Source organism: Macadamia integrifolia, chromosome 12 (genome assembly GCF_013358625.1).
Source record: "Macadamia integrifolia cultivar HAES 741 chromosome 12, SCU_Mint_v3, whole genome shotgun sequence".
In the NCBI taxonomy this organism is placed as follows: Eukaryota; Viridiplantae; Streptophyta; class Magnoliopsida; order Proteales; family Proteaceae; genus Macadamia; species Macadamia integrifolia.
Window position 1 is genome coordinate 31,042,297 of NC_056568.1, and position 25,046 is coordinate 31,067,342.

The 25,046-nt window shown below is 39.0% G+C and overlaps 1 protein-coding gene across 3 annotated transcripts in view; it reads left to right on the plus strand.

Moving 5' to 3' along the window:
- The first annotated feature begins 5,070 nt into the window (after nucleotides 1-5,070).
- The window catches only part of LOC122057714, a 107,610-nt gene continuing 87,634 nt past the window's right edge, over nucleotides 5,071-25,046 (plus strand). Inside the window, exons 1-22 of one of the 3 annotated variants that reach the window (XM_042619933.1) lie at nucleotides 5,071-5,195; nucleotides 5,310-5,357; nucleotides 7,183-7,233; nucleotides 11,037-11,141; nucleotides 11,554-11,657; nucleotides 11,814-11,931; nucleotides 15,114-15,215; nucleotides 15,321-15,521; nucleotides 15,606-15,763; nucleotides 18,574-18,732; nucleotides 18,879-18,971; nucleotides 19,096-19,444; nucleotides 19,546-19,659; nucleotides 21,816-21,911; nucleotides 22,024-22,091; nucleotides 22,823-22,943; nucleotides 23,024-23,245; nucleotides 23,352-23,576; nucleotides 23,673-23,782; nucleotides 23,910-24,006; nucleotides 24,623-24,721; nucleotides 24,826-24,966. In XM_042619933.1, the coding sequence (XP_042475867.1) occupies nucleotides 11,872-11,931; nucleotides 15,114-15,215; nucleotides 15,321-15,521; nucleotides 15,606-15,763; nucleotides 18,574-18,732; nucleotides 18,879-18,971; nucleotides 19,096-19,444; nucleotides 19,546-19,659; nucleotides 21,816-21,911; nucleotides 22,024-22,091; nucleotides 22,823-22,943; nucleotides 23,024-23,245; nucleotides 23,352-23,576; nucleotides 23,673-23,782; nucleotides 23,910-24,006; nucleotides 24,623-24,721; nucleotides 24,826-24,966 (2,415 nt within the window). In that variant the 5' untranslated portion in view covers nucleotides 5,071-5,195; nucleotides 5,310-5,357; nucleotides 7,183-7,233; ... (1 more) ...; nucleotides 11,554-11,657; nucleotides 11,814-11,871. Of the gene's footprint in view, nucleotides 5,196-5,309; nucleotides 5,358-7,182; nucleotides 7,234-11,036; nucleotides 11,142-11,553; nucleotides 11,658-11,813; nucleotides 11,932-15,113; nucleotides 15,216-15,320; nucleotides 15,522-15,605; nucleotides 15,764-18,573; nucleotides 18,733-18,878; nucleotides 18,972-19,095; nucleotides 19,445-19,545; nucleotides 19,660-21,815; nucleotides 21,912-22,018; nucleotides 22,092-22,822; nucleotides 22,944-23,023; nucleotides 23,246-23,351; nucleotides 23,577-23,672; nucleotides 23,783-23,909; nucleotides 24,007-24,622; nucleotides 24,722-24,825; nucleotides 24,967-25,046 lie in introns of those variants that run through there. The other 2 variants (XM_042619931.1, XM_042619932.1) reach the window with 2 other exon arrangements.

Sequence of the window (25,046 nt, forward strand, 5' to 3'; positions counted from 1 at the left end):
GACCTGAGATTTTTTATTTTATTTTATTTTGTGCTCTATTTTATCAGTTAGTATTTTATCCGTTTTGAATTGGCCCGATACAGCCAATACGTATCGAGACTAAATGCCTTGTCTTTTTATTGATCAATATCAACCCATACCGGTCAATACCACCAAGGCGGATCGATACATCTTGATAAATAAGCCTTGTATAATGCATGATGGTATTCAAGTTTATCAGGGACTAAACCAAATCACATCTTGATACATGTGCCCAACTGCTGAGGGTGCTCCACTGAGTCAATTCCAAGTCCTCTTGAATCTAAAAGGGAAAAAAGGGGGAAAGCTAGAAAGGAAGACGTGGGAAGAAGGAATAGTGACAGAAGAAGGGAACTTGAAGAAAGAATAGTTTGGGGGGGAGGGGAGGGATATGTAAGGGATGGACAAGGATTTTTGAAGATCAGGAGCAAGGATTAAAGTATCGGTATCGATCGCCGTATCGGTCGGTCAAAATTAAGATACGTATCGGAGGGTATCGTATCGTATCGGAGATACGCTAAGATACGCTAAAGATACGCACATAAATGGATAGGGAACACATTTTTATACACTTTTGCATAAAAAAAACAGTTAAAAAAAGTTATATATAACATGTAGAATGCATAAATACTTAAGTGGAGGGTATCGTATTGATAGACAAATATATTGAGTTGAAAATGTTCAAAATGATGAGGGTATGGTATTGATAGACAAATATATTTTTTTGAGAAAAATCAAAATTTTCCATGGAAGTTGTAGAACACTTGTTTTTACATAACATATAAAAAATCTAAACATTTTTAATCATTGAGCATGAGTAGATCTAAGAAATTTAAAATAAATTGAAACCCTCATTTTCTCTTGAAAAAAGTTTGTAAATCCTTATAAATCCAATGATTTCATGTAATAATGATGCACAAAATGTGATTCTAAGTATGATGAACTAGGGGTGTCAATTCGTGGCCCGAATCGACTAAACCGATCGGGACCGACCGTTTATAGACCGGTCCAGCCCGGACCATTTATTAAACGTGTCGGGCTTGAGCCCGGCCCGTTTATAAACGGTCGGTCTTGGTTTTGCTACTTGGACCGTCGGGCGCCCGACCGAGACCGACCGTTTAACACCCGATCGAGACCGGCCTATTGTGCACTGGCCTAGCCCGACCCTTTAATGATTGTAGAATACCTATTTTACCCCCCAAATTAGAAAGTAAAAACTAAAAAGTAAAAACATGTTCATATTTTAAATAATGGTTAAATTTGGTATCATTTATTAATTTATTGTCATTTTTTTGGGTTTGCATGAGTGGGCCGGAATATAAGAGCACATTTTAAAGAGGGTCCGTTTAAAAACCGGTTAAAGCCCGTTCAACATTAAACATGTCCGTAGCCCAATTAAGGCCCGACTAAAGCCCGATTAAGGTGGCCCGATTATAGCCCGAGGCCGACCGACCGAATATAAAGTGTACCATGCCCTCAATAACTAAGCCCGATTAGTTAAATGGGCGGACACGGTGTAGCCTTTGAAAGTCTTTAAGCCCGATTAAGCTTGATCGAAACCGAACCGACCCGACCGGTTGACACCCCTATAATGAACCTTAGATTTGTAAAAAAACTTGAAAATCTAAGGTTAAAATTGAAAAAAGTGAGTAAAGATTCAAGAACTTACTATTCAAAATTTTCAACTTTCAAGTTCAAGGTTCTTCTTGGACTATGTTTTTCTCCTTCTTTGAACCATTCACTTCGATAATGTTTCTTTCAATCTACCATTTGAGTCTCCAAAAAGGTGTGTGAATCAAAGGGGAAGAAATAAGAGAAATATAGAAAACTATTGGTGAGAGTTTGAAGTGTTTGTTTCAAACAATAAAAGGCACATTCACGGGAATTTTCATATTTTCAGTCGATACGTACCGATACGGTACCGATACAGTACGATACGACTCGATACTGCACGATACGGTCGATACATACCGATACGGTACCGATACTCTCGGGAATTTTCAGATTTTCAAAAGTTCGTATCGTAGAGTATCGTACGTATCGGTACCGATACGGTACGGTACGGTACGGTACGATACGCACGATACAGCGATACGTAAAAGGGGGCCCAAAATTCCCCGTAGCGTATCGGTATGTATCGTGCCGATGCCTACCGATACGGCACGATACGCACCGATACTTAAAACCATGATCAGGAGTAATTGGATGAAGAACTAGAAGTTGAGAAGTGGGAAAAGCATACCTGTTTCGCATTTCGCACACCTTGTCTGATGAAGCTCTAGAATCCAAAGCTAGGCTCTTCGGCAAGCAAGCTTCAAGCAAGGATCGAGATCTCGGTTTCGTACATAGTTTTGGTTAGGCCCGAATCTGATACGTGCTGGATCTCGTTTAGTGGTTTCGACCCTGGGTTTTGACCCTGGGGTTCATTTTGGCCAGGACTGAAATCGAGAAAACTCAGATATTATGGTTAGTTTCGACTGAGATTTAGTTCCATGGTATTGGTCTTCGGCAATTCTGATCCGGATTGGATGTAATCATCTGGAATTGGCCACAACAATCTGAAATTTTGTATTAGAAAAAATAATCGGTTAAAAAGAAAGACAGGATCCTCTCGCAAACCGCTTTAGGTTAGTACTTTACCCTGGGACCCATCTTCCTTAGGCTCTTGCATTTCTCGTCGGTAACCCCATGTTTGTGATCCTTCTGATCCTTTTGTAGCTGGCTTCCCTTTGATTCCAATCTCCATTTCATCCTCCCCTCCTTAAATTTCTCCTCTTCGAGAAACTGAAGTAGAAGAAACACCAATTCTCTGCTTAAAGACGACATTTTCTTCCCCAAACTAAGCTCAATTTTGATTACGCGTTGTGCAATATCCTCTAAAAAGCTCAGACCAAAGAGATCACAAGAACAGGTGGTTACAAGTTAGGATTTCGATTTGAACAATCAAAACACAAAAAAATTAATGGATAAAATGGATTTTTTTTATTCCAATTGAAAACATGACGTAAAAATGAACTCATAGAAGACTGAAAAGGCTAGATTGCACCCAAAACTCGTTGCTTTCATGACGGAAACTGCTCATAATTGGAGGAAACTACTCTAGGGTTTGTTCTCCCATCTCACAACCAGAGCTCGAAAAAGAAAAAAGTTGCGGAGTACAAGAGGAGGAAGACAAGATAAAGAGGAGAGAGATAGAGAGAAGTGACTTGGCCTCACTTTCTTCGATGCATTTTGCAGGAGTCTTCTTTTTCCACCGACTTATCACTGATAAGCAATTGTACTTATAATATGATTAGTCCAGGAACGTATAGTTGAGACTAGACTAGAGGCGTGATTCTTTTCCAGAACCGAAGCCACGGACTCAAATCTACTGAATATTCATTTTAACGTCCACCACACTTCTGACAATGTCGGGTGAGATTATGTGTCGCTTTCTTAAGTTTCAACTCCTCCATCGATTTCTCGCGATATTTTCAGAATCGTTGAAGTTCCCGAAAGGCAATAATGCAAATCATCATCACTTTCATAAAGTCCCCGTAAAAAGACTTGTCTTCGTCTGCTCCAATGTTTGGGGGCTTCTTAAGTAATTTAGGTACCATCGTTCCTTCTAATGTCAGCTCTACACTTCTACGCCGCTGCTGGGCTTGACCAAAGATGACCGCTCATTGAATCTTGGTGCTCCCGATGACTCTTGTTCGGATCAGACGAAGATTGAAGCCTCCAGCTCCCTTGAATCAGATGCTTCCTCCTCTGCAGTCAAGCTTGAATGTGATATTGGCAACTGCTGGATCCATGCTCTTCCGAGTAGTAAGACGTTTGCAGCGGTAAGTAAGAAGAAGACTTACAGGGGAGATCATGAGAGACTGAATGATCGGTGTGTCCGATGGCCTCAATTTCCCTTCCGCTCTCACTGCAGGTCTCCCCAGCGCCAACGCTTCTTCCTCAATTAATCATCACTGCAGTCCTTGCTGAAGTTGCCGCCGACGCCATCTCCATGGAACTTGGTGGGTAATTTCTGTTTTTGTTTTTTGTTTTTTTCCCTTGTGTGTGTGTGTGTGTGTGTGTGTGTGTGTGAAAACCTCGTTGGCATCCTATGGTTTCTGTGAACCAGATTTGTAACGGGAAGGAAGAAGACTTGCGTATGTGGATCACTTGGGATTGGGTCACCCGATCCAAAATGAGGTGTGTTGAAATCGGGATCAGGAACTGTAAATTCTGATTTTAGTTGGGTGATTCCACCGATTCAATTCCTGGAACCATGCCGGCAAGCCCTTAATCTCTCTTTGGTTTGTTGTTAGCCATTAATCTGGCAGCTGGGTGTGCAAGTTCTTCTCTAGATTCAAACCGCAGCCGAGGGAAAAGTAACTTTCGTTTAATCTGTTTCTGTGAAGCTGACGGGACTCCTTAATTCAGCACCAGCTGCACCACGCAATGCCCCTAACTGTTGTTGCCTAGTTGGTTATAATGAAGCAATTGCTTCTAGGGTGTGGGGTTGCTCTTCTACCATTCCTTGAGAGAATAATTATATTTTGCCAGTGTGTTGCAAAATGGGCTGTATCCCTATTTACTGCTAGTCACTGTGGGGGCTTGTTAATAAATGAAAAGCTGTTTTGTATAAAAGAAGTATGATGTGTAAATGTGTAATACACTATGGCCCCTGATAATGGAGCTCTATTTTGAAATCTTTCTGCCCTCATTATATTTCGTCTTTTTAAAATCTTTCTTTTTAGTGGTAAAATTGATGACTAGTTATTTTGATTCTTCTAAATATGCTGATAAAATTATTTTTATAATATTATATATATACCTTGAGTCCTCGAATCATACTCTTTGGGATAGGATATTGCTTATTTATAGTGTATTATTGCTTATTAATAGTATATACATGCATATCCGGCTTCTCTTCAATGTCTCTTAAAATCAGCTTTTTGATATGCTGCCCAGTACTGGTACTTTATACCTTGCACATGTATATCAGTATATTTTTTTCCTGGTTTCTAATATTTTGTCTCTGATATGGTATCTGCCATGATCTTAAGATCCCTGGAATGAGTTCTTTGATTTTGATGATATAACTATAGGTTCCCTGGAAGAGTCTGGGCAAAGAACCTGTTATTGTTCTTATAGATCGTGTATTTGTTCTTGCCAATCCTGCTCCTGATGGATGGACACTCAAGGTAAAATATAAATATGTTAACATGTTGGGAATGGATTCTCTTTTATATTTGTCATGAGACTACATATACTTGATGTTGGTTTATCTTTAACTTGAGCTAAATAATTTCCTGTAGGAGGAAGACAGGGAAAAACTCTTCGAAGCCAAACTTCAACAGATCGAGGTGATGATTACTTATCCTTCTGCTTAAGCTAGGGCTTCCTTTCATTCCTCATCATTTGTTGTCTGCTAATCAGGATTGTTGGCCAATGCTTCAGACTTGAACTATATTATGGTTTCTTGACGGATCAATTATGTGTTCTATTTCAGAACTCAATTAATGTCTGCAATAAAATTAGTCTCATCTTGTAAGCTTAGTGTTCTTCTCTCTTTTCGAATCCAATGGCTTCAGTTTTTGTTTTTTGAGGTTGAGTATGGACAGGTATTGATTTCTCTTTTTACCATTTTATATACATATATATATTTTGTGCTGGAAGACTTTACCCTGGGCTAGTTTCAATCTACTGCTGTTCTTTTTCTTTTTTTTCTCCCTCAGTCCTTTCTTTGTTAAGGTTGCAGTGACATGAATGGATTGAGAACTGAGATGACTGCATGGGTTTTGTGCTGTTTGGCTAAGAACTGGCCAGTTGCATTGTGAAGAGAGAGCAACCCAGAGCATGAGGCTCCCGCTACTGGCCAGTTGCATTTGTATGCACTCAATATGTATTCAACAATAATACAACAACAACAAAGCCTTATCCCAACTTAATGGGGTCGGCACATGGATCCAAGCAAAGGCAAGGAAAAAGAAAAGTAGGCAATAAAGGAAACAGATTAGTTATCACTAACGAAGTAGAACACAGCTAAAGCAGGTCTGCTACCTGGATCCTAGCCCTCCAATCTACTCTATTCGAGGCCATACTTGGGACAAAGCCTAATTTGTGCATGTCTTTCCTCACAACCTCTCATATGGTCATTTTTGGCCTGCCTCTAGCTCTTTTGGGTCCTTCTATCTGAATCAGATCACTCCTCACCGGTGCATCCGATGGCCTTCATTGAACATGACCAAACCATCTCAAACAACATTCTTGAAGCTTGTCAGGAATTGGGGCACCGCCCAGTTCGGCTCTAATTTGTTCATTCCTTACTTTGTCCCTTCTAGTTTTCCCACACATCCATTTAAGCATTCTCATTTCCGCTACCCCTAGCATATCAATATGCTGTTTCTTAACGGCCCAATATTCTGACCCGTACATCATCGCTGGGCACACGACAGTCTGATAGAATTTTCCCTTAAGTTTTACCACGACACATTTGTCATACAGGACTTCAGACGCACTCCTCCACTTCGTCCATCCCACTTTAATCCTATGGGATGTATTCAACAACAATACCAAATGGAAATGAACTTTGACCCTATGAGTTAGTTCGTGTTTAAACAATGATTTATGCACCGAGGCCATATCTTGTTTGAGTTGCTTTATATGTCTGTTATCTCTCTTGCTGTCTCTAATAGCTCCTATTTTAACTCTATGGTCTTATATGCCACAAGCTGTATGTGTTGGATAAATGATATTTCTTGGAGTAAGTTCATCGTCATTGATATTATGCAGCATGATTTTCATAGGATTCAATGATCCTAATTTTCTCAGGGTTAATATGGATTGTTATGGTAGAATCCATAGAAAAAAGAGGGGCTTATTCCTATAGAAGCACCTCATTATCAAACTCTCCGAAAAATTCATCTTGTTGAGATGTAAGACTTCATCTACATGGCTTAAGCGAATGCATTATACTCTCCCTCTCTCTTTTCTATTTCTTCACTTTATATGTTTGAGATTGTGGTTGATGTTTCCACTGTCATGCTGTTTAATCATGTGGCACAGTATTCCAATTTGTTTGCAAATAGAAACTGGATTTACTAACATTTGGCATTTTTCTATATGTTTGGCTTCATGAGGTTCTGATTTCATTACTTCTATACTTTGTGTTGTTTCTTCTGCATGCAGGAAGCAGAATCGGCTACCCTTGAAGCAAAAGCTAGATCGAAGCAAGGAAATGTACAGCTTTGTGAAATACATTCCTTTAGTTGGTGTAGCAATTGATAAATTAATTATTTTTTATCTAACATTACCTTTTGTTTTCCTTGGAAGACCGTCTCAGGTTGCTGTTGTTAATTAATGTTGTTTTTTATTTCATCATTTGTGGATCATTTCTCAAAAACTTAACTGTAGTCAGTTCACCTTTCTATTATTTATTTTTGTTTTTTGTTATAAATTAATTTTATGGTCTGTAATTCCACTTTGTGATTTTATAAGGTCCTCACAGGTTATTGATTGTTCCTTTTTCTGGGCTATAATCCATGCAAATAAATTTTCTGCATTCATGTTTACCGCCCTTAGTCTGGCTATAATCCAGCATTGGAAAAGCAAGCTTCTTTCCTATGTGGGTAGGTTGGAGCTCGTCTGATTTGTGCCCAATCTTGCTACATCTACTGGTCTGGTTCCTTTCAGATTCTCCAGTCCACCATCGAAGCCACTGAATCCCTCATGTACACATTACTTTGGAAATGTGTAGATTCAGCCAGATTCCTCCATCCCATCAGATGGTCCTCTGTTTTCTGCCCTATGTCTGAAGGAGGCCTTGCTTTGCGCAGAATCCGTGATGTCGATTGTGCTGGTACTCTTCAGCTCATCTGGAAGCTGGTTTCCAAGCAAATAGCATTTGGTTTTCCCTGGTCTATTCTTCTTTCCTCAGTATAGACTCTCTCTGGACTGTATTCCCTCTCTCCGATGCTTCCTGGGCTTGACGTAACATTTTTAGCCTTCGCTCCACTGCCCTCAGAGCTATCAGTTCAACGACGTGGACAGTCATTCCACTTCCTTTTGCATGGACAACTGGCATTCCTCTGGGGTCCTCCTCCCCTTAGTGGGTCCGAGATCTATCTAGTTCTCTGGTTTGGACGAGCATGCCTATATGTTCTGTGGAGTGAACGAATTTTTTTTCTTCTTGGAATTGGGGAAAAGGGGCGGTGGAGAATTTGCCACGTGGAAGGGTAATGTGGGGATTCTGACCATGATATGAATGTAGGATCAAGATTTCCACATGTCAAATTGCAGAAAAAAAATATAAAACACCGTACCTCCTCTGTATTGGTAATTTTTTTTGGGTGAATAAAGAATTCATTAACAATGAGAAAGAAAACAACAGGGACTCCTTAAGAGGGGGAGGAACAAATGAGAAAATAAAATTACAAAGCACTTCCCTACAAAAAGAGGGGGGGGGGAGGTATTAACTTGTAGAATAGAGGGGAAAAGGCCCCAAGAATTAACAATCCACCTATTCCTAGGGGTGTCTGCACAGTGGGAGGGGGCCGCATCTATCTTGGCTTTGACATAAAAAGAATGGAACTCCAATTCTGCTGAAAAGATCTACACATGGGGGACCATCTGCATTGGTAATTTTACTCCATTTATTTTCAACAGTTTTTTAAAAGCTTCATTTTCTTTGTTTATTTTCGTAGCTTTATTTTTCCTTGTGGCTGAACTCTGTCTAGGCTGAAACTTTACTTGTAAGCAGAGGACCTTAGGTTCTTGCAATGCACAAAATATAGCCCCATTGGATCTGCCATGTGTGGATATCAGGGCCATGTAATAAGGTCTTCTTCAGTGGGCCATCTGGTAAACGATATCCTTTTCCCCTCATCTGTGGAAACCTGTGGGTTTTTGAAGCAATGTGGATGATGATGAATTACTGATCCTGATAAATATTTTTCTAAAAAGACTGATTTCATGGAATTTGGAAAGTAGGAACAACTGCCCCCCCCACCCCCACCCCCCCAAAAAAAAAACAGAAAAAAAAAAAAAAGGAAAAAAAAAAAAGAAAAAGGGTTGAAGCATAAATTTTCAGAAGCTCTCACAAACTTCTTTATATTTTCAACTTATGAAAGTGAAAGAAAACCTCATTATAGCTTTATAACATGAGATATGCCTTAAAAAAAGGCTAGGATGGAACAAACAGCATACTAAAAAGGGCGTCTTAGTGCACAAGGCTTCTGCTACTGCAGGGTCTGGGGAGGGGCAGATGTACGCAGCCAGATGCTGACTAGCCCCTATACACGAGACATCGAATGAGTGGCTTCCTAGAAAATAACTGTTATCCTGTTTTAACTCCTATAACTCCCTTGTGTTAGTTTGAGACCATTTTTGCATATAACCAAGGACATAGATTTTGAGAATGTGGGAAGGTAAACAGTGAGATGTGCAAAAACATAGGTGTTGGATGTAGCACAGGCCAAGCAACACTTAAGATAGGTGGAAATAATAGAATTGTAATATATGGGTGGGATGTTTGATGGTAATATGGATTATAGGTGGGTGGGATATGAAATGGGTGAGAAAGGGAGGGATTAATGCGGTTCAAGGTTCTAGAAAGAATCTGGAGCCAAAAAATTGTGAACAGTCTAGGATCAATATGGTATTGATAGAACTAATGTAGGACCAGAATAGAAGAATGGTGGGAGAAATTATTTAGTTCTTAAGAACAGAGAAGAGAATTAGAAGAAATCCGAGAAGAAATTGGGTGTGTGTGACATATGTAAAGACCTTTTGAAATTCCTAAATTGACTCATAAATGGACTCTTTATCATTGTAATAGATTGAATTAGACTTAGAACAAAACTCTATCTAGTTAATAAGTTTCCTGTTCTAACTTGTAAATAATAAGACAGGAATAGAAAGAGAAGAGAAAAAGAGATAGCTGTAACTTGCGAGTCACAACCGTGTAGTTGGGACTTCCCCCTTCATTCAATATATAGACTAGCTATTACAAAGTCATAACATAAATAGGAAACTGGAAGGCATAACCAAAATGGATACTAACTCTAACTTAGCTAACAACTACCCTAAACCCAATAGGAATCTAACAAAATATGCTTGAATCGAAATACCATCCCACGGTATAAAGCTCCATGGACACCCATAGACCTCCAACCGACACACACACTCTAACATAACTCAAACGTTAACTACCAATCTTGTGTACTGGCTTCACCCCCGACTTTATGGGCTTATAATTTAGGCCTGTTATAATGAAGCCCAAGAAAATAAAGGTACAGCCTATAGTATAACAACCCAAAGCTTATTTTCAGCCCATTGGACAGTCATCAGCCGCTTGTGGGCCTTCTAGACTTTTGTGTAGACCTCCGTATGGGATCAGCCTAATGCAACTGCATCAGGAGTCCACCTCCTTGGATAGGCCATGGTTGGTCTGGTCCTATATTCTTGAAGGAATTGGTTCCTTATGGTACAAGGATTAGCAGTAGCAACACACAATTTCATTCAACTTGCTCCAAAATGCTTATAGGCAGCTTTTAATAAAGTGGCGGGGAGGGTTCTAGACTCTCATTGGAACTTGCACACTTTTGAAAAACTAAGGTTAGACTCTTTGACTATTTAATGAACCATACATTGTCAAAAACTTACACAACCATCAGTGAAATTGTCTTGTTGACTGTTAATAATATCTTCTGAGGCTCTACAACTTTAGATAATATCTATAACTGACTAGTTAATGCTTCTCTTATTTCCCACCTGCATTATTTACCTTTTTGGTCCTTCCTTGATTGAGATTTGGACTAGATTAGATAGGACTGGTTTAGACTTATCAAGATAACTCCCAAACATTAACAAACTTATCCCAGCTTGTAAACAATTAGGAATTCTAGTAACCTTTTATTTCTGGTCTCTCCTATTGTAAAATTTCAGCTGGGTTTGATTCTAATCAGGTTTCAGGTGCGATGATCTTTGTTTGAAAAATTGATTGAGATTGACAATAATGGCTGTAATTGACTTCATAAATTTAGGAAGAACGTAATCATAGTTGTCGAGGCGTCTAGGTGATCCAAGGCGATGGAGGGGGCCTGGATGCTAGGTGACAACAACAAACCGACACCTTGGCTATTGTGAATGTAATGCCACTCACTTTTCTGTGCAGGTTATGATATTTATCTTGCATATACGTGAAATAAAATGGTGACAGAATTAATATTTAATTGCAATTTCCTTTCTTTAGAAGTGCTATCCTTGTACTCATCTTACTTTCAAGTGCTGTTGACACAGATTAAAGTTTATTTCACTTTATGTTTTCCCCACCCGTGTTTTTTCCCTCTTCCTTTATGGTTTTCAACACTCATTCAATTCCACTGGATTCAGTTTTGCACTTTAATATCAGTTGAATTTTGAAGGAACTGTGGCTAGATTTTGTTAATCAACAATATGCTTTATGTTATGCTTTTCTCTCAGTTCATTAAACTAGTTTTGATCGAATAACTTGGAAGCTTCAGCATTTAATGACTCAGTAGGTCTTTCATTCTTTTGCAGCCACCTGTTGGAAATTCATGGTTGGGTTCTCTAATTGCTACCATAATTGGAAATCTCAAGATTTCCATTAGTAATGTTCATATTAGATATGAGGATTCTGTCAGGTTAGTAGGTGGCCAGAAGTTTATGTGTTCTTGTTTCTAATAGGTGCTTTCGGTATCTCATTGCGGGTTTTCTTCTCTGTTCGCTTTTTTGTTTTTTATTTTCATTTATTTGGTTGACTTTCCTCATTAATTTTTAGTCACTTGAACTTTTTGTAGCAATCCTGGACATCCGTTTTCTTCAGGAATTACTTTAGCAAAGCTTGCTGCTGTTACGATGGATGAACAGGGTAATGAAACCTTTGATGCCAGTGGTGCATTGGATAAATTGCGAAAGGTGAGCTATGTTTTTTTATATTGAACTTCTACTGCTTTGTTGGTAAAAGAATGAACCTAGTTCGGAAAGTGCCTGTAAATTTTAATATTGTGGAAACATAATGAGTGCAAAGGATCTCCACGGAAAAATCAAGCTACATAAACCGAGAGAGAATAATGTCCTCATGAGTCATGTATGCATGGGCAATATCACATTGATAGAGTTTGTCCTTAAAAGGGCATACCCAGTGCATGAGGATCCCACCATTGTGGGGTTTGGGGAGGGTTCATAATGTATGCATTCTTAACCCTGCTTCGCAGAGAGGCTGTTTACCGCTTGAACCTGTGTCCCCTCGGCATCAATAGAGCAACGTTACCGTTGTCCCGAGGTCCACCTTTTAAAAGAGTTTGTCCTCTAGTATGAAAATTCAATTGCAACTCCACTCCTTTCAAGAGTCAGATGATAGCTTTTCAAATTTCAATGGCGAAAGTTATTATCTTTTTATTGTCAGTTATCTACTAACAAATCATTTACAAAAGTTTGCTTTGTTCCCCTCCTTGGGTTGGGTTGGGTTGGGGTGGGGTGGGGTTGCGACTTGGGAGGACTTGAGAGCTTTCTGGTCCTTGAATGGGTATATCCTCGATTGGTTAGATGATTTGTATTTTATGCATGGTCCTGCATTGGAATTGTAGGACTTACACTGGATACAATTGTGTACCTATGTCTTGTTTCTTGATGGATGTTTAGTCTCTGTAAATGTAGTTATTGTGTTTTAAAGGGTATATACTTGGTATAACATATTTTTCGTGGCTCCAGGTGATGCAGTTCAAAGCGAAAATATAAAAAAAATTCAAAATAATTAAAAAATAAAGAACAGTACTGGATAACAAGGGTTAGAAATGGACCCCTTAACTCTGGGGTCTTTTGAGGTCTCACTCACCCAAGAATGGAATTCATTTACCATAAGAGGTTACGTTGGAAATAAACTCTCCTTTTTTTTTTTCCGTGGCAGTGGGTTGCTGCGCTAGTCTCCTCGAGGATTAGTCGAGGTGTGCGTAAGTTGGCCCGGACACCTTGGTCAACCTAAAAAAGAAAAAAAAAATCTCTTTTTCTTGACAAGCCAAGGGAAAAAAGAGCCATTGAATTGGACTTGTAGAAAAGAGCTGTTGTCGATGCCGTCAAAGATTTTCTTTCCTTCCGCCTCATTAGCCTTCCTTTATTGGCCCTCCACTATCCCTATCACCACTGAAGCTCTTTATACTGGGCACCCCCCTTCATGCGCCCTCCACTCCCCCTATATCAATCCATTCTCCTTTTATTGGGCACTCCACTATCCCTTGCACGGTTGCACAACCCACCCTCCTCACCTTGAGCCAGCCTAGCCTGAGCTGCCTTCGGAAGCCCATCACCAAGCTTCTACTCTACTATCCCTTGGTCAACCCACCTTCTTCCTTTTATTGATGTAGAGCCCTTTGGGACCGGGATCCCTCTTTTAACCACTTGACTGCCAACCCATCTCTCCCTTTTCTCCTTCACCAGTTTGCCATGTGATTTCTACTATCCATCTGCTGTCTGCCGTACGCCATCTGCCTCCACCTGCCTTGGGCAGTCCTCTACACCCCGTTCTCTATTCTCTCCCTTCCCCTCCTTGAATACTGGAGAAAAACTCGCAATGGTTATTCTGCCCATTCCTGCCATACGTCCACTTCTAGTTCTTAAGGGCCATTGTTGCACTCCTCTTCCCCTTCCAAATGAACCATTGCTTTATTTGGAACACACGGGACCTCAATTCTCTGGGAAAACAATCTAAAGTTTGTAGCTGTATTAAATCTTCACATGCCTCTCTTGTTTACCTCATCGTAACTCACATTAAAGAGCCAATGCCTTCAACATTGCATCCTTTGTTGCCTCTCTTTAGGAATTTAGCTTGAACTGTACTCATCACCCAAATGGGTGTATTTGGTGTCGCTAGGACTCCGTCATTCAAGTGTTGGTCTCACGTTCCTCCTCTCAACGTATGCACCTTTACGTTAGTGTCCCATATTTGCTTTCTCCTCCCTGCCATCTATGCGACAAACTGCCCCTCTGATAGATTCTCTCTTTGGGTAAACATTCATCACATTGCTTTTCAAGTGGACTCTCTTCCTTGGCATATGGGGGGTGACCTCACTGTTTTTAGATTTGGTCATGAAAAACAAGGTGGTAGCCATCTGGATGACTCGTCAATGGATGATCTAGTCTCAAATTCTAAATTCTTGGGGCCTCTCCCCTTCTATTTTACAAACCCATGCCTCCCCCCCACCACCCAAATGTAAATGCTAGGCTTTGTATGTTGTTTTTGTTTTGTTCTCCTTTTCTTTGTAATGATTCTTTTTTACGCCCCCCTCAAAAAAAAAAAAAAAAAAGTAGTTGAAATAGAGCTGTTGGATAGGGAGGCAAAAATGGAGTATGCTGACATTATCAGTGAGCCAAGCCCAAGGCCAGCCTCTGTGGAGCTAGGCGACTCGCCACTGACTTCCCTCTGAAACAGAATAATTAGGCAGGGCCAAGGCAAGCGACATATTTTATAGCCCAGGCCATATTTTTCGGGTTTCGTTATTCTTATCTTGTGTTATGAAAGTCGAAATAGTAAACTTGAGGGGGAGGGCCGCATGGTTTAAATTATCTCCGATACGATACGATGCCCCTCCGATACGTATCTTAAATTTAGCCAACTGATACGGTGACCGATACCGATACTTCGATCTTTGATCTTTAGCATATCTTAGCGTATCTCCGATACGATACGATGCCTTCGATACGTATCTTAAATTTAGCTTACCGATACGGCGACCGATAACGATACTTTAATCTTTCGAGGGGTAACAAAAGATATGGTAGAAACCTATGGGGTTAGAAATGAGAAGTTCTTAAGATTCATAACTTGTGGGGGGCTGAATACTTGGGTCTTAGATGTGGCAGCTTGGTATATACTGCAGCCAGTCATGCTTGAACCACACTCTGCCTTTCTGCCTTGGTGGATCCAGGATAGTAATGTCATCATATAAGAAGAAAATTAATTCCTGTTGTATTTGTGACGCAATTTAGATTTGGTAATATAATTTCCTTGGTTCATTATTCTGTATGCAGCTACCTTTTCCGCATCAATATTTAAAACATGTCCAGGTTACGTCGACTGAGGCATGCATTTATTCCTTTTGTAGTCTTTGCAACTTGAGAGGTTAGCTGTTTATCATGACTCTGACAACCCTCCCTGGACGATAAAGAAAAGATGGGAAGATCTTAGTCCGAACGAATGGATTGAGGTTTGTCTTTGCGTTTGAACTTATTGTTTTGTGCCTTGGTTTATGGCAGAGTATGGATACTTGGAACCATCATGTGATGTATCTTGCTTTTTTTTTTTTTTGTAGATATTTGGAGATGGCATTAATGGACCTTCATCTGATCATGGAGTGGTTTCTGTTTGGGCTTGGAATCGCAAATACTTGGTCTCACCTATCAATGGAGTTCTCAAATATCATCGTCTCGGAAAACAAGAAAGAGAGGAACCAGAAATTCCTTTGGAGAAGGCATCCCTTGTTGTCAGCGATGTTTCTTTAACGATTACAGAGGTTATCTTCAATTGGTTTTCCTTGATTTTAATCTTTTTCATATGCATCCTCTGAAATTTACTTGTCAATTCTTTTATCATGCAGCCCCAGTATCATGATGTTATAAAACTTATGGAAGTTATCTCGAGATATAAGACACATGTTGATGTTTCTCACTTAAGACCCATTGTGTTGGTTTTGGAGGATCCTCATCTTTGGTGGCTTTATGCTGCTCGGGCCAGTCTACAGCAAAAGAAAATGTGGTAATATATATAGTTATAAAATATGGTGATATTTGTAGTTATAAACATTAAAACCATATGATAAATGAGTTGGGAAAAAACTTTTTGAGCTGATTTGTATATGAGAGATGAAAGAAAGATGTATAAATGTCAAGGGGTACTTTTTTTATTTAAAGCATTGACTACTCTCACTTTCTTGGGAAAATTAGTATTCTGGTGGGATCTCTTCCCAAAAACTGCTATAATTAGAAACCTTCAGAATATAAGAAATTCTCTTGCCTAAAGATTTCGGTCTTATGTTAATAAAAAGGGTTAATTACACTGCCATCCCTTGCAGTTTGCCATATTGTTATAACCCTCCCTTGCAGTTCTGACAATTACTCTGTACGCTCTGCAGTTGATGGTGTTAACTAAATAAATTGAAATGACAGTTTTATCCCTACAAATAGAACCAATATAAATGGAATATAACCGTCGGATCCAAGATAGAGATATAGTGTGATCTTAACCGTTGATGCTAGGGTTTCATCACTATGGGAAAAAGCCTAAGGTGGGTTGCAATGGAGTTGCCGCACCTCTCTCGGGGAAGAAGCAAAACAGCAAGCCAAGGAAGCGTTTTTGAAGTTCAGATTCGAACATGAAGTCAACCAAAGGCCGCTGCTTACACATCTAAACATTCAAAATACAACGCCAAATCCAATGAATCAAATCAAAACCAGATTCGAACATGAAGTCAACCAAAAGCCACTGCTTACACATCTAAACATTCAAAATACAACGCCAAATCCAATGAATCAAATCAAAACCAGAAAAGAGATAGAACTGAAAACCCTAGAACTAATGGCCTGTGCAGTGAATGATAAAGAGGGGTTTAGAATATCTCAGTAGTCGAGTTACAACAAATAAGAACAAAAAGATGGGGATTTATTCGTGGGATAGATGGACTAACAAGATTTTAATGGTCGGATGACTTAGATCGAGAACAAGAGAGAGAGAGATAATGGCAGAATGCATTGGTTCTTTGTTTTATTTTTATTCGATGGGTGGAATACCTAGGTTTTTGATTATTGATTTCTTCTCAGCTATATTTGTTACTGTTGCATATCACCGGAGTGGAGAAGTTCTTGCTTGCAGGTCTGTCACCAAAGAGGAGAGTCTTGCTCACAAGTCATTAGAGATGATTGGTTCATAAGAAAGAGATGGGATTATAATGAAATGGAGGTCATCAAAGAGGAGAGATTCTTGCTCACAGTTTATCAGAGATGATAGATTCATAAGAAAGAGATGTGCTTACAATGAAAGGGAAGTTCAGGTACATCGCCGGACCTTGTCGGAGGCTTCGTTGGAACTCGTTGGAGGCTTCGTCGGTTTGTTGATGGTTCCAACGTCGGTGGATGAGGAAGAAAAGGTAGAATGTTGGGTTTGGGTTGAAAGGGTAGAATAGGTAGTTCAGGTACCTGAAAAGGTATTTTCGTCTTTTGAAAAAAATATATCACGTGATGTCACTAATTAACAGTTTATGCTTAACAAAGTTGGTATACTGTCAACTTCAGGGGGTACAGAGTAATTGTCAGAACTGCAGGGGATGGTTATAACAGTATGGAAAACTGCAAGGGATGGCAGTGTAATTAACCCATATAAAAACTATATGTCAATTATCAAGAAATGCAATTCAATCAATGAGCCTTATTGATGTAATATTTGGGCTCGAGCTGTGGTGCGAAGAGAAGAACTACTTTTGGTTTGAGGAATTTTTGAATTCCTAGTTTCTCTAGGGATCCTAGTCTCACTGGGAATTCTATTCCTACTCTTCTATGATGTTTAATTTATGTAGAGTTATGTTTTCATTTTTCTTATCTTATTTTGATTGTGTTTATGTGTTCTACTTCAGGCTGGTTTATGAATTTATAAGTACAGTCCTGTTATGAGTTGATTTTCTTTCATTACCAATTAGTTTTTAGGACTCCACACATAGTGGGAGGTTCTTGTTTAAGTCTTTAAATGGTCAGTTAAGTAGCCAGCTTGATTGCTAGTTGGTTTAGGCGATTTTGGTTTTCAACTCAGTTTCTGAACTTAGTCCTTTAGGCTTCTAGAAACCCATCACTTATTCTTACTGCTTGGGGTTGACTCCATAAATCCTGTACTGACATTCTGAAGGTCGAACAATGTATTTTCTAGATCCATGTTTAAAAGGTTTGACTAGTTGTAAGCTCAGCTGCCACCATGTTTCATCCCCCTTCCCCCACTCCAAAATGATAAAATAAAATCTGTGCTTGTGATCGATCATCTAGCAAAATACAGGTGGAGTTACACTAATTAATAGAAAGAGAAATTCCTTATACATTTCTTTCCTACGGCTTCTTATCTTAGAAATTTGTTCTTACCATAGTTATCAAGGCATCGCCTAGGCGACAAGGTGGTTCAGCCTGGACTAGGCGACCGAGACGTCGCCTTATTTTTGACCATCCTCTATGGCCTTGGTTGCCTTCTCACCTTGATAACTATGGTTCTCACTACTTCAAATCATAATGGTCAAGGCTTCGACTTGTTGGTGTTGCCTTCCCTCCAGATCCCATCCAATGCCTTGGGTTGTCTAGATGCTGTGACAACTATGCTTCAAATTTTGTTCTTTATTATCTGCAAATCCTTATTGCAAGAATTTTACCTTTCATTTCGAGCTTTAAGGAACATATGCCCCTTGTAGGTTTAAATGCATGATTATTCCTATGCATTGGTTTGAATGGTTCATTCTATTTGTTAAGGATATTTGAAAGTGCCAGCAGACATTCTAATTCAGTCTAATAACTTGTTGGCTTGCCTTCGCATTTCAGCTATCGATTCTCATGGGACAGAATTCGGCATCTTTGTCAACTTCGTCGCCGTTATATTCAACTCTATGCTGCTTCATTGCAACAGCTTTCAACCATTGATAACTCTGAAATGAGGGGTATAGAGAAAGATCTGGATTCTAAAGTAATCCTGTTATGGAGGTATTCAGATCTAGGTGGAATCATTCCGCTATCTTTGGGCACGGAATTTATGATGATCGAGTTAAACCTTTTGTTTTGTCAATTGTGACAGTGTAAGTTGTCTTGTAATTAAGTTTGTTGATTCCAGTTTCTATATGATTTTTCAGGTTACTTGCACATGCTAAGGTTGAATCTGTAAGATCAAAGGAGGCAGCGCAACGAAGGAGTCAAATGAAGAGAAGCTGGTTTTCTTTTAGATGGTTAGTGAGAGAGTTCAGTGCCTTGTTTTCTCAACTACAATTACCTTTTGTATGGCTGTGTAGTAATTGGTTGTTGTTACCCATTTACTCAGACGAGCTTAATTTATTTGCTCTTTCGTCCCAGGGGTACTACCTCTGAAGATACCTCTGATGCAAGTTCTCCAGAGGGATCACAGTTGGAGGAAAGACTTACTAAAGAAGAATGGCAGGCAATTAATAAATTATTGAGTTACCAACCTGATGAGGAGTTGAATTTTCATTCAGGAAAGGATTTGCAGAATATCATACGGTTCTTGGTGAATGTCTCTATCAGTCAGGCAGCTGCAAGGATCATTGATATCAATCAAACAGAGATTATTTGTGGTAGATTTGAAGAACTTCGTGCCACCACGAAGCTTTATGGTCGGAGCACCCATTGTGATGTGTCATTGAGATTCTATGGCTTATCTGCTCCTGAAGGTTCACTTGCACAGGTTGGTTATCTAGCTAAACACCATGGTGTTTGATATTTGTTCTGCTTAGTTTGGTGCACTTATATCATGTTGCTCTACTTGTTAAATGATCTAAATTACAGAGTTTTAGCAGTGAGAAGAAGGTGAATGCTTTAGCTGCAAGTTTTGTGCATTCACCAGTTGGGGAGAATGTAGACTGGCGTCTTTCGGCAACAATTGCTCCATGCCATGTTACGGTGCTCTTTTTGAACTTGAATGTTCTTAGTTTATTGAGGGATTACTTACTGGGTTATCTGTCAGACTCTTTCTGGATTAAACATTCCTAAACATAAAATTAGTTTGATTAGATGTGTTCAGTATTATTATTCAAGTCCTAATATGTTTTAATTGAAAGTTATCTTCATGTTCTTCATGCCCTTCCATTAAGCATTTTTTAGGTGATCTAAGCCTTAGCGGTTTATAATGCAAATTTTAATTTCTAAACCATCTGATTTGAGGAAGAACTAAAATAACTTTTATTATTTTTTGTGGAGATCAGATGCAATTGCTTCCTTGTTGCTGGTTATCTGTTGTGTACTGCGCCTTGTGTTTAACATTTATTCCACCTCTTCATTCAGCTGCTATTTTTCTTCTTTTTTTGTTATTCTGCATTTTTGTTGGCCTTATAGACTACAACCTTGGAGTAGGAAAAAAAAAAAAAAAAAAAAAGGAAGAGAGGAAGATACTACGAAGTAATACGGAGAGCCAAATATATCTCATATTGACTTGTTGCCAAAGGAGAGTGGGAGAAACTTCCCCTTAATAGCAAATAACTGGTAGAGTGCGGCTAGTCTTGGATGTGGTCAGTTTCAGACTCTTAGTATATACTCATGTTTCATGAAAAAATCTATTACTGTCCGGAGGGAAAAACAGGGAACTATGCCATTTTTTGGATAATGCATGTTTTGTAGGTATTTTCTTATTGTGAAACATACATTTTAGCACAAATGCTTTTGTTGGAGTTAACCCAGATCTACTTCTAGCTTCTTGTATTTTTTTTTTTTTTTTGGTAAATAACAAAACCTTATTGAGGAAGAAAAAGAAGTAAAATGGAAGGCCTGTCAAGAGGAGACGGTCAACAAACAGCAAAACAAGAAGTGAAACAGAAAACTTACAACCCTACAGGTCTACACTGCAACCCCCCGACAGCAGATACAAAGGAATTCACTTCCCAAACATCATCTTGGCCTAACCACTCCTTGTATTGTAAGCAAATCGGCCATGTCATTTGCAGAAATTTTCTTTCAATGAACCTAGTAGTTCACTTGAGAAGCCAAAGCCATATTCTTAATCTTCCTAATGACATTGGCGAACCTCCTGTAACTGTCCTCGGCAGAGTTAACACATGGTTAAATATAGTAGATTACCCTTCAACTTAACTTTTCCTAGGAGCAAACTCCAGACTCCAGTCATCTGTGGGACAGGTCTGTCTTGGCATGCATGGAGTCTCCCTCTCTAATCAGACCGAAAACTCTTGACCTGATGATGATTACTGTCACACCTAAAGGACCCAGATTCCCCCAGAGCTCCCATCAAAAGTTCTTTTTTGTTTTTTTGGTAAGGAGCACCCATCAAAAGTTCAACTTCCACAAACCAATTGGGGGGGGGGGTAGACCAAGGGATTAGCCTATTGAAAATAACTTCAGTCCAATCATTGAACATATGAATAGCATTATAGCAGTAATAGCTTTAAAGTGATGATCTGTTACCGCCTAATAGGCTAATATGCAACCCTTGTGGAGATTTTTCAATTACAATACTCAACTGTAAAAACTCATCCTGGAACAGTCTGTAAATCCTTTCCTCCAAATTGCACCCGAGAGCCGCCTAAGTTCATCATAAAAGTCTGCCCCTCTCCATATGGCTCTGCGTGTCAAAACCACTGAAGGTCCCCCACTTCAGGAAGGATCCAGACAAGATGAAAGATACTCAACAAATAGGAGCTTTTTTTTTTTCTCGCAAAATAACCATGGAGAAGTAGGTGATTGACTCGTTCTCCCTCTTCCTTGGACATCAAACATACAAAAGAAGAGAGTAAATATCCTGGTCTCCTTAGCTGATAAGTGTCCACTATCAATAATTTATTTGGGAAAATTCCCATCCCAAGGCTTTGCATTTGGATAGGATGTGAGGCTTCCAGAGAACATTACAAGGAAAAGGGCCTCTATGGTTTTCTGGATGCTCAAGGTTTGCTGCTAAAGAATCTTATTTACATTTGCCTAACCCAAATAGTTGTGTAAGGCTTAGTTGAGTTGATTTTTGTTTTTCACTATTAGGATTTGTCTTTTGAAGATAAATTTGTGATGAGGTATCTTAGTTGTTACTTTATTTTCTTGCCTGATAACATTTGCAGGTTTTGATGGAAAGTTGTGACCGGTTTTTAGAGTTTCTGAAGAGAAGTAGTGCAGTTAGCCCTACTGTTGCTTTGGAGACTGCAACTGCTTTACAGGTGAGGAATTTGAATATTTGATTAAAAGAATCGCTTCAGCTTGATGCTTTGCAATTTAGGACTTTTGAGAAGCTAATAACATTTTATTTTGATGGAAACTTGTGAAGAGCAGATAAAACTAGAGAAAGTGACTCGTAGAGCTCAAGAGCAGTTTCAAATGGTTTTTGAAGAACAAAGCAGGTTCACTTTGACTAGTTGTTTGGTTCTCTTTTATTATCATTTTTTTTTTTTTTTTTTTTTTTTTTTTTTTTTGATGGTCAGAATGTGATTTTTTTTTTTGGGTGAATAAAAATATATATCCTCATTCATATGTGGACTGTTAGTTTCTTCCTGGATGATAATGAGGAAATTAACAGAGTCCTACTTGTGATTGAAAATGAGTAAATGATTAACGGTGATTCTACGATGATGTGCACAGTGCACTTTTCTATTCATATGTCCATTATGATTGGGATCCTCCCTTCTTTCAAGCACCTTTTCCCAGTTGTATAGGATAGAACTCAGCATGGTTTAGGAGTTAGCTGCTGAATTTTTTTTTTTCTTTTTTAAACTTTTGTTCTTTCTTTCCAAAATCCCCAAACATTAAGAGAGAATCACCGTAAAACATTGCCATTAGCCTTTAGTGTAGTTCTAGCCTTCTAGGCCCTTACAGGCACACATACATACACTGTTATTTAGACATAACATACTTCTCTCTAGACTAATCTTATGGTGAAATAGGTGAATCAAAGGTTCTTTTTTCGCAGCACATTTGTTACGTACCTAAAAATCTGAGCTAGACTAATGTAATTCCCAGACATTTCAAAAGTCCGGATCATAGTCTAGAAGAGCTTAAATGTCTTATCCATGCTGTTGGAATGAAAATTTATTTATTTTGGTTCATGTCGATTTGCTTACTCTTGCTGTTTCAGATTTGCGCTTGATATTGATTTTGATGCTCCCAAAGTTAGAGTTCCTCTGCGAACACATTCATCTACTGAATGTGATGGTCATTTTCTTCTGGATTTTGGTCATTTCACAGTGCACACCAAAGTAAGTTTCTTCTATTTGATCTGGAAACTAGATCTTATGCTGCATTGGCTTTTTCTTAATATATGTGGAGATTATTGCAGGATGGTCAGTGTGATGAACAGAGGCAGAGCCTGTATTCTCGTTTTTATATATCTGGGCGAGATATCTCTGCTTTCTTCATGGATTGTGATTCAGACCATGGGAACTGCACCCTGGTCACCTCAACTTTTGATAGTCAACCTTCTGTATCACCTACCTCTGAAGATGTTGATCATTTCCTTCCTCTTGTGGATAGGTGTGGGATGGCTGTGATTGTTGATCAAGTAACTTTCCCTTTCTGCTCTATTCATAATTACTTAATGATTTTGATTTTGGTAGTGGATTTTCTACATTTTTATTGACGACAGTCTTGCATTCCTGTTATTGAAGATCAAAATACCTCATCCGTGTTACCCCTCAACACGGGTTTTCATTCAAGTGCCGAATCTTGGCATTCACTTTTCACCAGCTAGGTATTGCCGAATTCTGGATTTATTAAATATAATATATAGTACAGTGGAAAAAAGTGGGAGTGCCAGTGAAAATTTCCAAATTGGTCTAGCGCCTTGGAATCCTGCAGATCTTGCTGCTGAGGCTAGGATTCTAGTTTGGAGGGTATGTCCTGTATTGCTAAGTAACTGTCTAGCATGTCTTTTACTCTATACATGTTTCTGAGTTGTTTGATGCTTTCATTATACATTCTTGATACAGGGAATTGGTAATTCTGTTGCTGAGTGGCAGCCTTGTTTTGTTGTGTTATCTGGACTGTATCTTTATGTCTTGGAGTCTGAAGCATCGCAGAGTTACCAAAGATGCACAAGGTCTCTCTCTTTCTCTCCATATTTTTGTGTGTTCACATGTGCTTGTGTGTGGGTGACATGCTGTGTTTTTTCTTTAGGAGCTGTTTTGGAAAGCTTTATCTAGATTGATGGCTTTGTGATGTTGCAGTATGTCTGGTCGTCAAGTTTATGAAGTTCCTCCAACAAATGTTGGGGGTTCTCCATTTTCTATTGCTGTGGCTTTTAGGGGGATGGACACTCAGAAGGTAAGCTGTGGTGGTTTTCAAGTAAAGGTGAATTTTTTTGTGGTAATGAAATTTTCATTCTGCGGTATCTATTTTATCATTGTGGGAGGGCTCCCCCCCCCTCACCCCAACTGTAACTTAAGTCATTTTCTGATAATTGCACATTTTCTATACATTACATCCCTACATATTACCGCTGCTAGATAATTGCACATTTTCTAAACATTGCATGCCTACTTATTATGGCTACTAGTTGGCGAGCCTGAGCCAGGGGGAGACCCAGTGCAGCCCATGACAAAGGGCTGGACGGTTGGTTTAGGGGCCCATCTTATTCCCCAAATTTAGTTTGGGCTAATCCCTTGAAAGTCTGGATGCAGTTCATTGCAATCTTGGGTTGTACTTTTCTGTGTGTGTATTTCATCGGAGACCATTCAAAAGGCAACCAGTTCACATCCACAGAATTTCTCATTTTGGAGTTGATGAAGCATTGGGTTGTTCTTGTCAGGCTCATTCAACTGGAATTACAAAAAAAAAAAAAAAAAAAAAAAAAAAAGAAAAAAAAAAAAATCCAACTTAGTTCCTCGCTCTTTCTTATCCTTGTGCTTTGATCAGTTTCTGTGAACAACAACTTTTGCAGGCTCTGGAATCTTCTAATACCTTGATTATTGAGTTTCAAGACGAAGAGGGGAAAGCTACTTGGCTGAGAGGACTTACACGAGCTACTTATCGGGCTTCTGTATTATATAATATCCTTATTTCTTAGTAGTATCTGTTATATTTATTGTCAGATCCTTTATAATGAATAGCTTAATGGCTTACTCTTCTCTCTGCTATTTGTAGGCGCCTCCATCTATTGATGTACTTGAAGAAACAAATAATAGTGTGAATGAACTAACTGAGCCTCAACCTACAAATTTTAGAACAGCTGATCTTGTTATTAATGGGACATTGGTGGAAACAAAGTTACTAATATATGGAAAGGTAACATGTGAGATATGCTTTGTTTGCGATTCTAGTTAGAGAGCTATTGTTTGTGATTTTTTTCTTTTCTAGTTGATAGG